The 14235-nt window shown below is 43.9% G+C and overlaps 1 protein-coding gene across 1 annotated transcript; it reads right to left on the reverse strand.

The window, feature by feature from the left end:
* Positions 1-511: 511 nt before the first annotated feature.
* Positions 512-2523, reverse strand: LOC103245141 (olfactory receptor 2V2). The gene has a single exon (XM_008015583.3). The coding sequence runs from the start codon at positions 2137-2139 to the stop codon at positions 1192-1194; it is 948 nt and encodes a 315-aa protein (XP_008013774.2). The 5' UTR covers positions 2140-2523; the 3' UTR covers positions 512-1191.
* Between the last annotated feature and the right edge of the window lie 11712 nt (positions 2524-14235).

Consider the following 14235-nt stretch of genomic DNA (forward strand, 5'->3'; position numbering starts at 1 on the left):
CAGTTCAGCCAGTTTTCTCCTTACAGACGCTGAGCTGACACAGAGTGACGCGCACTGCAAGGGCGTGGTGAGGAGACAGCAGGCTCGGGGGATTTCCACTGAATACACAAGCAAGCAGGTCTCTACCCTGTCCCTCATCATCTCAAAGACAACTTGTATGCTCTGAATATGTCTTTATGATGTTCTCAGTGGGAAGAGTAGACATTCTCCAAAGATAACTATAAAGGCTTATTTTCTGTCATCTGTAAGTTGTTCATCTAAGACCCTACTGCTGGGCTATAACTGGTGTGAGACATCATATAAACATCATACAGGTGGGGTCTATATGTCTATACATAGATCATAGAGCGATGTCTCCCACAGAGTAAGCACAGAATAAAACATTAGCAAGGAGAGTTAGGAGGCTCAGCTCAACGTCTTCTTCTAGTAGAAATAATTCCAATTTTAAATAAGGAGTGACAGCAATCCTAGCGCCTTATTTCGGCACAGTGCTGGTTTACAATGTCCTATATTCATTGTCAATGTGTAGCACAAAATAATTAGTACACAAAAGATTGGGGGGAAATTGTTTCTTCATCAGATAAAAAGTACTGATGTTGGCTGTGCGTGGTGGCTCACGCCTGTAACCTCAGCACTCTGGAAGGCGGATTGCTTGAGTCCAGGAGTTCGAGAAAACACTATCTCTACAACAATAGTGAATCCCTTACTAAAAAATTCGCCAGGTGTGGGGCACGCACCTGTATTCCAGTTACTTAGGAGGCTGAGTTGCAGACTCACCTGAGCCCAGGAGATCAAGGCTGCAATGAGCCGAGATTGTGTCACTGCACTCTAGCCTGGGTGACAGAGTAAGACCCTGAAAAAAAAAAAGAAAGAGAGAGAGAGAGAAAGAAAGAAAGAGAAAGAGAGAAAGAAAGAAAAAAGAAAGAAAGAAAGGAAAAGAAAGAAGAAAGAAGAAAGAAAAAGAAAGGAAAGAAAGAAAGAAGAAAGAAAGAAGAAAGGAAGGAAGGAAGGAAGAAAGAAAGAAAGAGAAAGAAAGAAAGAACTGATGTAGTGTTTAAAAAGACCTTCCAAGTCTGCAGGTGTCACAATCCTCATTATTAATGAGGAAGCCAAGACTGAAAATGACAGAATTATTAACCCAACATTCCCAGAGCCAAGAGATGGCAGAGCCAGGCACTGGATGCCCTGGGTTCAGTGCTGGCTGCCAATCCTGCAGCGGTCCAGCCCCTTCCTCAGTGCCCCCATCACCTCCCGGTTCCTCAAACTGTAAATGAGGGGGTTGAGCATGGGAGTAAGGACCGTGTAGAAAATGGAGACCACCTTGTCATGGCTGGGGGCCCGGTAGCGCCTAGGCCTCAGGTAGATGAACATGGCTGCCCCATAAAAGAGGGTGACAGCTGTCAGGTGGGAGGAGCAGGTGGCCAGAGCCTTTTTCCAGGCCTGAGCAGAGCGCATTCGCAGCACAGTCCCTAGGATGCAAGCATAGGAGGCCACGATGATGGAGAATGGGAAGAGAAGCATGAAGACACAGCAAGCAAATATCACCTTCTCAAACAGGGACGTGTCCACACAGGCCAGCTTCAACAAGGATAGCATCTCACAGAAGAAATGGTTCACCTTCCTCAAGCCACAGTAGGGGAAGCTCATTACTACCACCATCTGAATCAAGCCATCGATTATCCCAAAGGCCCAGGAGCTCCCAGTAATCTGGAGACAGACCTTCTGATTCATGAGGATGGGATAGTGAAGTGGGTGGCTAATGGCCACATAGCGGTCATAAGCCATGAGTCCCAGCAAGAGCCCCTCAGATCCCACAAGACAGACAAAGAGGCCAATTTGTATCCCACAGCCCACAAAGGAGATGGACTTCCTGCCAGACAGGAAGTTGGCTGCCATCTTTGGCACAATGTTACAGACCAACATGAGGTCCATGAGGGAGAGCTGGCTGAGGAAGAAGTACATGGGGGTGTGAAGTTGAGGGTCTATGTAGATGAGGGAGAGGAGGAGGACGTTCCCACAGAGGGCCACTGTGAAGACCACCATAACCACAGAGAAGAGGACAAGGTCAGCAGTACTGTGGGAGAAGATGCCCAAGAGGATGAAGTCATTTGTGGATGATTGGTTGGCCCATGTCTCCATGGCTTAGTTTTTGTTCCTGGTCACCTGAGAATATGAAAAAGATGTGCTAGATTGACTGACATCTCTTTATAGACCTCTGCTGCTATGTCGTTAGTCAGTTATTTTGTGTGCGACTCATTAGATCTGAACAACTGAAGCTTTGGGACACAATAAGGGACACTCCTTCGTATCTCCCTAACGTAGCAGTAGGGGCCCTCCTGGCTCCTAGAATTGAACTGCATATATGTGCTGTATGTCTCCTTACCACAAAAACAAGAACTGAGTTGTTTCATGTGTTAGAGACCTTCAGACAACCCCCTTCAGCAGGCGAAGTCTTGGCTGTACCATATGACACCGAATCTTTTATTTATTTGTTTATTTTTGAGACGGAGTCTCGTTCTGTTGCCCAGGCTGGAGTGCAGGGGCGCGATCTCGGCTCAAGTCCACTTCTGCCACGAAGGGCCCCGACCTGACCCCGCCAGGTGATCCCTTCCCACACACATGGCACCTCTTTGGCACAATGCATGTGTTGCTGGGGGCTGCAGCTGGGGTCACGACAGCCTCCTGATTGGTCCCTGGCTTCACCCAGCAGACCGAGGGCGAAGGCGTCGCCTGCAACTTAAGCCAGGTGGTGTCAGTCTTGTGCTTAGGATATGCCACTGGCTCCCAACGCACTCCCAGCAAGGGCCAATGCCCTTCCAGGATCCCCCCACTTTCCCTCCCGCAGCTGCCTACCCTCACCCCTGACTCCGGGGGTCTCATCTGCCAAGGCCCTTTTATTATTATTTTCTTCCTGGAGTGAGCCAGACGCATCTGACCTTAGGACCTTTCCTTCTCCGTCTGCACGGAGCATCTTCCCCACTCGCCTACCCTCCCTCAGGTCTCCCCCACATGTCTTCTGCTCATTGAGAACTTCGCTGCAAAGCGCCCCAGGCTGCCTTCCTTCCCTGCTTGCTTTCACTCCGCAGCTCTCATCACCCCCGATACTCTGCGTGCTTATCTAGTGGGGCGTTTTTTCTGTTGTGGAGACAGAGTGGTCCAGGGTGGGGTGTGGTAGTGTGATCAAGGCTCACTGTACGTTGCACCTCCTGGGCTCAAGTAATCCTCCCACCTCAGCCGTCCGAGTAGCTGGGACCACAGGTGAGCACCACCATGCTCGGCTAATTTTTAAATTTTTTGTGAAGACGGAGGGTCTCCTTATGTTGCCCAGGCTGATCTTGAACTCCTGATCTCAAGCAATCCTCCCGCCTCGGCCTCCCAAAGTGCTGGGATTCCAGGAGTGAGCCACTGCACCCGGCCCTGTGGTTTTTTGAATTGTTAGCTCTATTCCACTGTCTGAGTGTCCTGAGGGCAGGGAGCTCCTGCCTGGTTTGCTCTCTGCTCTGTCTCTACGACAGTCCCACTGTGAGACACTCAGTTGCATGTTAACTAAGTAAAACAATACCCTTGAAGTGAAATGCAGCTGCAGTTTCCATGTTCCGAAAGCAGGGGATTTCCCCCTTTACTGGGGGGAGAGCTTTCTCCTGACCTGAGTGTAGCAGAGGTCAGTGCTAGCTTCCTTCCCGTGCAGAACTGTGAGTGCCAGCGCATGTCTTCAGTTTACAAAAGACAAGGGTGAGAGGCACAAATACAAGACAGTTGCATGCAGATGTATTCAGGTCCTTTTCTCGCTGCAAAGACAAAACGAGGCCATTCCATAGGACATGTTCTTTGTGCAAAGACCTGGAGTAATGTCCTCAACTCTTACGCACCTGCCCAGGTGCAGAGCCTTGGATTTAGCCACTTGAGCTGTGTCCCACAGAGTGGAGCATGACTTGTGCCCTAGAAGATGTGCCCAGGGGTCCTTGCCACCAACAACACCTACCTATGATGTGGTGGGGGTTTTCTATAGAAGCAAACTGCTGTTCCCACCGTCTTCAAACACCATCTTGGCCACATGGACCCGAGGTCCAACCAACCAGCAAAACAAACCAGGTCCCCCAGAAATTCACAGCAGAAGTTCCCCTTCCTGTCTGCAGATGCCCAGCCCTACTACCATGTACAGAGGCACAGGCCACCTGCACCTTCAGAGACATGCGTTCTGTCTGTTTCTGATTCTCTCTCTCTCTCTGTCCATCTCTCCCTTACTTTCCCTTCATGTTTACATCTCCGTGTCTCTTCAGAAATGCTTATAGCACATCCATGTAGCAAGTGACTCTCTCTAGAAAGAAGTTTTCTTTGCAGAAACTGAAAATAGAAAACTGGAAAGGGCATCTGAAGCCATGGGTCCAAGACCCAGCCCGGCTGCCAGCTACTGTGGGCCGTGTCCATCTCTCTGTGACTCTGCAGACATAGCTGTGTCCGCCGTGGAAGGAGGATAATTGTGGCATGCCTGTGAGCCTCTGATGAGGGGGTTTATGTGGGGTTTCCAGGACAGGTTCTGCAGGTGTAACTCGTACAATTCTATGTGGGTCACTAAGGACATTTGTCTCCCTCTCCGGGATGGCTTCCTTGAACTCAGATTCTTACACCCACTGTGTACTCAGCATCCCCCCAGATGACCAGTGGGGCTGTTCTGCCCGAAGAGGCCAAGCAGAGCTGCTGGTCTGCCCTGGAGAAATACTTGTCCTGTCCTCCTTCCCAGCTCGGTTAAAGACAGGTCTGTCCAGCTGCCCAGGTCACAGCACTTGGATTATTCTGGAGTCTTCTCCTCTCACACACACATCCCAACCACTGGAAACCCCTGCTGGCTCTTCTTCCAAAACATCCACCCCACATATCCACCCCTGACCGTCGCTCACCCCTGCCAACCCCTGCCTGGCCACACCATCTTTGCAGCTGCCCTGGAGGACAGCACGGGTCCCCAACTGGACTTGCCTCCTAAGTCCTCTCTAGTCCCCCACCCCTGCAAGAATAAAGCCAACAAACTTCCAGAGGAAATGCAAGACCTCATCCGCAGGCCGTCCATCACCACCCAGACATCCTTTCCTTCTGCTCTCCCCAGAGCTCTGTGGACTCCTGGTCCCTGGCCTCCCTGTGGGTTTCCCTCACACAGCAGGACAAGGCCAACCCGAGGGCCTGGGTCCTTGCTCTCACCTCCATGCAGAAGGTTCTTCCCAGACAGGCCCTGCCTTGCTCCCTCACTGTCTCAGCCCATTTAGAGTTGAAATCCTTCCTCCTCCCTCCCCTTCCCTGCCTTGACTCCCATAGCACACAAAGCCAGGAGGTGTGCTCCATGTTCTTCATGAAGACAATTTTTTTCCTGCTTTCTCAAGTAGGACCCATGTTCCCTGGTACCTCTGTGCTCGTGGTGGGATCCCTGGCTCCGGGAACGGTGCCTGGCATCTACTGTGCTCTCAGTAACCATGTGATGAATGAATAATGATTGTTTTATGTTTTATGAAATACAGTTGAATTTATTCCTGCATCTCACCGGCTCACTTTCCTCCTCTCTAACTTCAGACATTTCTGCTGAGTGTTTAGCTAGCGACTTTATTTTTTTCCCTAGAAACCACAACATGGAAGAAGCAACCACGTCTCTGCAATATTCTCCTGGGGATGAGAGGACCCCATCCCTCGTCAGCCCCCTCCTTCCTGCTCCTTCACCTTCGCTCTCCCCACACATCCATCCTTGTCTTCCTGTTGTGGACCACTCTCCACCCCGGGGACCCAGAGCCCAGTCTCCAACCCAGACAGAGGGAGGGGGACAGGAAAAGGGGAGTAAGACACCAAGGAGAGAGAGAGAGAGACGTGGGTCAAAGGAACAAGACGAGAAGAAAGAGTGAGGAGAGACCCACACCAGCAGAGAGATGCCCCTCCAAAAACCCAGACAAAACAATTACACCCTGATGGAGGCAGACAGTAGGAGGAAGAGCAAGTGCTGATGAACAAGACAAATGGGGACGTGAACCAGCAACAGGAGCAGGAGCTGCAGGGGACAGAGAGGAGGCAACAGAACAAGACCCTCACTCACCTGTGGGTGGGTCCCCTTCAGGGAAACATACTCAGCAGGGACGCCTGCGGAGGAGATCCTAGCGTCAGAATCATGCACTCATCCTCCTGTGTTTGCTCCCAATGGGTTGGGGGACAGGAGGAGCCCCCGCCCCAACCTTCTTCCTCAGCCCCGGCCAACTCCTCGTCAGGCTGTGGAGCCCACGGCACCCCTGACCTCTGGTGGCCCCTCAGGCTCAGAGAGTGTGGTTCACACAGACCACAGCCTCCTCTCAGAGGGAGAAACAGGCTCGGGGAAGGAGCTGGTGCTGGGCAGGAGAGGTGGAGCCAGCAGCAGTGCCCTGAGCCCACCCAGGATGCCCACCTCCCTGCAGGACACCCTGGCTCTGGCCCAGGTGGCAGAACCGCCTCCCACTGCCCACACAGGTACTGAACCCAGACACGGGGTGAGGAGGGGAAGCTGACTTCAGACCTCAGCTCCCAGGGGACCCCACAGACTCCAGCCCTGGAAGAGGCGCTCCCAAGGTTACAATTAAAAAGACCCACAGAGGGGCCTGGGGACAGGAACAGGACCAGGGTCAGTGGGGACAGTGTGAGGAAACCCAGCTGGGGGAGGAAGGATGCAGGGCACAGGAATACATGTGTGAAACCCGAATGTCTGAGACAGGTCTCAGTTAATTTAGAAAGTTTATTTTGCCAAGATCGAAGACAAACACCCACGACACAGCTTCAGGAGGGCCTGACAACATGTGCCCAGGGTGGTCAGAGCACAATTTGGTTTTATGCATTTTAGGGGGACATGAGCCCTCATTCAACATATGTAAGATGAATGTCTGCTTGGTCTGGAAAGGCTGGACAACTCCAAGTGCGGAGGCAGCTTCCAGGTCATAGGAACATAAGAGACAAATGGCTGCATGCTTTTGAGTTTCTGATGAGCCTCTCCAAAGGAGGCAACCATATATGCATTTATCTCAGTGAGCAGAGGGACGACTTTGAATAGAATGGGAGGCTGGTTTGCCCTAAGCAGTTCTCAGCTTGACTTTTCCCTTTAGCGTTGTGATTTTTCAGGAGAAAGCATTTTAGAATAAAAGGAGTCTCTAGTCTTAGGTTTTGTCTGATCTCTCATGGCTAGGATGGTTTATTCTTAGATGGGTAGGTCCTGAGTTATTAGGAAAGCTCATTTTTAGCAGGTTGTGAAGTCTCATGTCCTGTGAAGAGAAAATAGGGGGAGGAAGGGGGGAAACAACAACAAACAAAAGAACAGCCCTGGGAAATTGATACAGGCCACATCACTCTGAAGTCCACACATCAGTAGGCAGGTATGAGAGTGGTTTATGTATGTAAACAGGTTGTTGTTATTTTCTTCTGAAGTTTAAGTTGTCTGGCTTCAGTTCACAGGGCGTTATGAAGGCACAGCTTAGCTTTCAGTGACTCCAAATTAGGAAAAATGAGAAACAAGAAAAAAATTGAAAACATTTTGAAAACTTGTAACTAAGAAAAATTAGAATTCAGTCCAAACTGTAGAGAATAATAAAAATGGAAAAACATTAGACATGACTAGAATCTAACAAGTGTACTATAGTTTCTGAAACATAATTTGTTTTCTCCCCAGTTTCCCATTTTTACTAAAGACAAATTATGGCAGGATTTATTTGCTTTAATATACCTGGCCTGATTATTTGTATACAGTGCAGCAATAATAATAATAATAATAATTTTATTATTTTTTTTTTGAGACAGTCTCACTCTGTTGCCCAGGCTGGAGTGAAGAGGCATGATCTCGGCTCACTGCAACCTCTGCCTCCCGGGTTCAAGTGATTCTCCTGCCTCAGCCTCCTGAGTAGCTGGGATTACAGGTGTATGCCATACACCTGGATAGTTTTTGTATTTTTAGTAGAGATGAGGTTTCACCATGTTGGCCAGGCTAGTCTCAAACTTCTAACCTGAAGTGATCCACCTACCTTGGCCTCCCATAGTGTTGGGATTATAGGTTTGAGTCACTGCGCTTAGCCTGAATAATTATTAATTTTTTACATAGGTTTATAAATTGGCTTTGATGGGACTTTGTTCCATAGAAGGAATCTCAGATAAGACTTTGTAAAGCCGAGCCCAGTCATACATTTGTATCATCAAATGCCTATGAGTTGGGTGAATTCTTCTCTCTTGAGGTCCCAAGATAAAACATGGGGCTCCTGGGAATGTCAGAAAGTGACATTCTTTACTTACCACAAATCAGGAACCTTGTACAGGGACTGTGTAGACAAGGTATGAGGGCCGTTTTCCCAGAAGGCTTTTATTGGTTCTATAAGTCAAGTTTTATTCCTTAAAGGAAAACACACCATTCTAGTCAAACTCTTGGGAAAATAACCAGTTTCTTCAATTGTGTCCTGTTACAAATGAAAACAGAATCTTATTACACTTATGCAAATAACCGTTTTGACATAAATTAAGAATATTCACAAATAGTTTCCAAATTCTGGAGAATTCAGGTAGAGAGAAATAAATATGCTCCAAATTTTATTTATAGGAGTATACTAACTTGTTAAAAGCTGTCAACAGCTCAAAAGAAAAGTTTCCTTGATTCTGAAAAAACAAAGCAAAGGATCAGCAATGTTTTAAGCAAAAAGTCAAAAAGATTACTTCAGTCTCTTATTAGTTTAGTCCATGCAGTTAATTCTGGTTCTGCTTGATATTCATTTCAGCTCTCCATGAGTCCTGAAAGTTTTCCCTCTATTCTGATGTCACACTCTCCAAAGTTATCAGACACCTGCATTTAAGAGCACCTGTTAGAGTTTTGCAGCTGATTATAAAACCACCTGCTAGAGAGGATCAAAACAAGAATTATCTGTGGATGACAAAAAGTTTTAGGGCAGTCATAGTCAAAGAAACAATTGACATGTAAAATTTATTACCTCTGTGGCACATTAACATAACAATTATAACTATTACTGATAATGCACACTAAGTCATGTCAAAATTATAGGAGTTTCCCATAATTTTGGAACTCATACTAATAACATATTTATATAAATACAGCCCAAAGAAAACCAAATACCATTTCATATTTGATAATGCTTCTTGTATAACTGTTATACCAAATAAGCCAAGTAATGTCATATTTGATCTTTAGGGAACCTAATACATTAAAGGATTAATTAGGTCAGAAATATACATAATAATTTAATTTTGAAAAGTTTGTCAAGGTTTAAAACACTTGATATCACAGGTAATTTAAAAATAAGACATTCATTTGACTAAAGTGATACCTCAAGGATTTCAAAAAAAGGTGAAAACCTTTGTTCTTTAGGAGAGGAGACTTAATATTCTAAACAATAAGCTCTATAAAACAGCATGAAGCCAGTTAAATTTGTTTCTCAAAATTTAATTAAAATCTATAAAATTTTAGTCTCGACCATAAGATATAATTTCCATAAATCTTTTATATCATTTATAACCTTTATTGTGGAGCCAGTAAATACTTCAAGAAAACCTTGGTAATCTGACACAGGGGCCCATATCCTGGTCTTATATCAGTGTGCCTTTGACATTAGTGATCAATTTATAGAAAAGTTGAACTTATTTTATCTCTCAAAATCACACAGTCACCCACACCTAGCCCTTCTGCGATAGTCCTGGGCCTTGAGAAGTCAAATAGAAGTTGAATAGCTTTAATTTCTGGTCCTGTATCTCAGGACTGCAATTTATTTTCATTGGCATCTTTTACTGGGCCCGAAGATGAGACTTTAATTGCTGTTAGTGTTTAAGATTTAGCAGGACTTGGTGTCCTTTTTAGACCCAGGAGTCAAAGCCCTGTAACTCAAATGTCACAAGTACTTTACAAGTACATACAGAAAAATATGTGGATATAATAACCTTAATTAAAATTTTTTTAAATCTGTTTTTTTTTTTTCCTAAACAGATCAAAACTAATAATAATAGCATAGGAATTGTTTTGATAAACTGTACCATCTGTTAGGCCAGTTACCAAAAGGCAAAATAAAAGATCATCTGCACTGCACAGAATGTTATGTCAGAAGAAAACATTTCCTTTAGACTTTTAAGAAAACATTGTTAGCATCAGGCCACAACAAACAGAACTTGAGGAAAAAACTTACATAAGCTGAAAATGAGTTGAAGGAAGAGAGTTACTATTTCATGCCCTTTAAAAGGGGAGAGAAAACCAAAAATGACAAGATGCAATAAAAGTAGAATTTTGTGTTAAAAAAATTAGTCTCATAATTTATTAAGAGTAAAACAATCTCATAAGAAAATTTCATTTTTCTAACCAATTATTTAGTGTATAGGTATTTTTTTTTACATCAAGCTCAATCTCTAGAAAGACCATTATAGTTCTCCTCTAATTATAGACAACTTGTAATGTAATTTTTTCTGTTTGTTTAAAAACATAAATCCCCTTACTGTGATTGTTCATAATATGCTTGGACTTTCTGGTTTGTCCTGAATATCTTCCTTTCTTAACCAGTCATTTTATTCTAGGACTAAATTTAGTCCTCGTTTAGGACAAAAATGTTCACCTTTTTAAAAAGGACACACATTTATTTTTAGAAAGAATGTTTTCCTACAATATGATTTTTAATTGGAAAATACCCCAATACTAAAATATCTATTATTTAATTTAATATAACTTTAGATTTTAAATTGTGGTGAGTTTATTTACAAGTATTTATCCTATTATATTTTCCTAATCATTTTATTTTAATCATTTAACTAGATTATTTATGAAAACTACAGTAGTCCTCATTTAAAGGTATGGAAACACTATTGCAAAATCACAATTGAGACAGTGAAAAAGATCTGACCTAACCAACTCCATCTTGCTTCTCAACTGCAAGGTCCTTGTTCATTCCTGGGTGTAGACTGAACTAACTTCGGGAGGAACTTAGTTTATGGTTTAGCTTTGAAACAAAGATGATAACAGTCCTTTTCCAAAACAAATCTTACTGCCTGTGGACTAGCCCATCTAAAGCCACAGGATTAGCAATTATGGTATCTTACTAAATTCAAGATGCAGCTATTTTCATTAAACCAATATCAACGTCTTATTTATTAAAAATTAAAAAATTATATCAGAAAAGATCATTCTGTCATGGGCTGGATTTGTAGTTTTGTAACCCCTATGCCAAATTTTAACACCTTATAGTATTTGGCAGGGATAAGTATAAAATTGCTTGATTAATAAATGCAAAAATACGTATGCTGTCAGTTCTTAAGACATTTCTAATATTACCTTACCAATAATTTTAAAGCAAGATTATTTATTAAAGATTTTACTTGTTATGTAAACTTGAAAAAGCATTTGATTAGTCTTTTCTTTTTTCCTGATAAAATATTTTATTCAAGTATTTTTATTTTCTTAAGCCAATTAGAGCTCTTTTATACATTTTCAGGAGTGAAACATTGTGAACACAACATATAAATCCATAGATGTATTAGGCATGACAATTGAAGTACATCTTATAGATTCATAAAGAACTTTTTTTTCCTATCTTAGACTTTCAAATTCTTGATAACCTGTTTCACTACCCGGGCAGTTGTCAGTTACGTAGCCTTAAATTTGCACATTAAGGGAAACAACTCAGGTGAAAATCAAGTAGTAAAATTTACATAATAAGTTACAGAGAGAGAAAAAGTCTGGTGTTCTAGAGGGAAATTAAAACAGATTTAATTGTCAATTAAACATAAAATTATAGAAATTATAAAGGCCTTGGCTGGGTGCGGTGGCTCACACCTGTAATCCCAGCACTTTGGGAGGCTGAGGCGGGTGGATCACGAGGTCAAGAGATCGAGACCATGGTGAAACTCCATCTCTACTAAAAGTACAAAAATAAAAAAAAAAAAAATTAGCCGGGCGTGGTGGGTGGCACCTGTAGTCCCAGCTACTCAGGAGGCTTAGGCAGGAGAATGGCGTGAATCCAGGAAGTGGAGCTTGCAGTGAATTGAGATCGCGCCACTGCACTCCAGCCTGGGGGAGAGAGCGAGACTCTGTCTCAAAAAACAAACAAAAAAAAGAAATTATAAAGGCTTTTAAAATACACACACACACACACACACACAAACACACACAAACACACACAATGATCCTATAACTTTTACTTCAGAACTTTAACCATGAGATAAATACAAATTCACCAGCCTGCAAACAAAAATCCCGTTGGATCCAAACATTGGTTTTTAATCTTATAGAAAAATAACAGCAGATTTAAAGCAGCCAGAAAAGAAAATAGAGAAAAAAGAGGACCTAGGAACTCTGTAGTTTGCAGGTTGACTTTAGGGCTTTTTTCCTTAATGTAAATGTGCACAAAGGCCATATGACTTCCATTTTACATAAATTCTGTCAAGTAGAGGTGACGTAAAACCTATAGAGTCCTTAAAAGGGGGTCAGTCTCCTTGTTTCCTCCTTGTTCTTAGATTATTTGTTTTCCACTTTTTTTCTTATAAGGAGGAACTGAGCTGTGGCCTAGGGTTTTTGTGGGGTGGATCGATGCATGCTGCTTGTGGGCAGCACTCCACAGTATGTCACCACAGAGTCATTTCCACCCTCTTACAAGTCTCAGTTTCTCTCTCCAGCGGTTTATGACCTCTGAGAAGGCTCAAAATGCTGGGTGATTAGCCCTTACATGTGTTTCCTGGACGAGCCTTTTAAAAATTAATTTTTGTTGGGGATTTCCCTGTAGGGCTGCTGCATGTCATAGGGGGTCAACCCCCAGACACTCACAAGAGGCTCCCGGCCACTGAGGGGTGCCTTTTGGCTGGGAGGAGTAAGTGCCCTTTCTCTTTGGAGCTGAGAAAACTCAGCCTGTCATTTACCTATAAAAACAGCAGTTCAGTTCCTCACGCAAATGGACACAGACAAGCCAAATAGAGATCAATTTTGGGAGAAAAAGCAATAGGGTAGACCCTGTAGAATACATGTCCGAACTAGAATTAGGATCCTTAAACAACAGCTTCCTAGGAGAGAGAAAAAAACCACAACAACAGCCAAGACCAATTCCTTTAAACTGTGCTCAGCTGCCCCTGCTTTGTAGCTCTTGTCCACCATTACACACACCAAGGTCAAATCCTCTCACAGTATAAGGTAATCTCTGGTACCCCCAAAGTCAAAGAGGTCAGGTCACGCAATACAGGAAAACAGCTTTAGACCTAAGAAGAATTTGCCCGCAACTCTTGAAACTCCACAAAGAAAACAGAACACCCCGAAAGGAGTGAGTGGTGCCTTTGTTCTGCATTCTTTAAAGGGGTTCAAGTAATTAGAAGACTTCTTTAGATTTTTTGGTACTGCTGATGGTAAAGTGGGTAGGAGGTATAGGGTGGAAGAAAAGTAAATTAAAGAACATTTATTTTTTAAGACAGAAAGCAAACACAGAAACCAAGCTCATTTTTGTTTGTTTGTTTTGTTTTGTTTTGTTTTTGCTTTGCTTTTTCCTCTTTTGCAGCTGCAAGAGAATTTTAGCCAAATTAGAAAGGCATTGTTACCAACCATAATTTGGAATTCTCACTTGGATTTGACCAAGTGAGGTAGAGTTGGTCAAATCTGATGGGAGAGAGACTGGAACAAACAACAACAACAAAGCCCAACAATATGGTCACTCGGTGCTGTAATGGCAAAAGAAGAAATTCAGACCAGCTGGTCGTTAAACGTTAGCCGAGACAAAACCCCAACTCAGCCACTGTTGTACCCGATTGAGTTAGAAAGAAACGCCACAGTTCGAGATGAATTCAGGAGTCCTTTATTAGCCGGCGACCGAGAGACGGCTAACGCTCAAAATTCTCTCGGTCTGAGGAAGGGGCTTGATTTTATACTTTGGTTTAGAGAGGGAAGGAGGTGCTTAACTGTAGCAATTCTACAGAAGTAAAAACATGCACAAAGTTAAAAGGATAAACGGTTCCAGGAAAAACAAACAGTTCCAGGTGCCGGGGCTCTAAATTCAACGCAAGGTGACAGGTGTGGGGGCTCTGCCCGACACACACACGGGGCTTTTTGGTGCTATCTCCCGAGTGAATTCCTGGGAACTACAGACATAGCTCGGCACCTTATCAGTTAATGGGACTCTTTGATATGCGGAGAGTCAGTTTACACAAGTTAACTCCTTGAGGAAGGCGGTGGGTGAGGAGTCCTTGATGTCTTGCAAATGACAGAGCCAGATGGAGTCCGTCTGGTTTTCTCAG

This window comes from Chlorocebus sabaeus, chromosome 23 (genome assembly GCF_047675955.1).
Source record: "Chlorocebus sabaeus isolate Y175 chromosome 23, mChlSab1.0.hap1, whole genome shotgun sequence".
Taxonomy (NCBI): domain Eukaryota; kingdom Metazoa; phylum Chordata; class Mammalia; order Primates; family Cercopithecidae; genus Chlorocebus; species Chlorocebus sabaeus.

What these genes read in the sequence shown, in the direction of transcription:
- LOC103245141 (XM_008015583.3), bottom strand. Translation starts at nt 2,139, where the DNA reads ATGGAGACATGGGCCAACCAATCATCCACAAATGACTTCATCCTCTTG.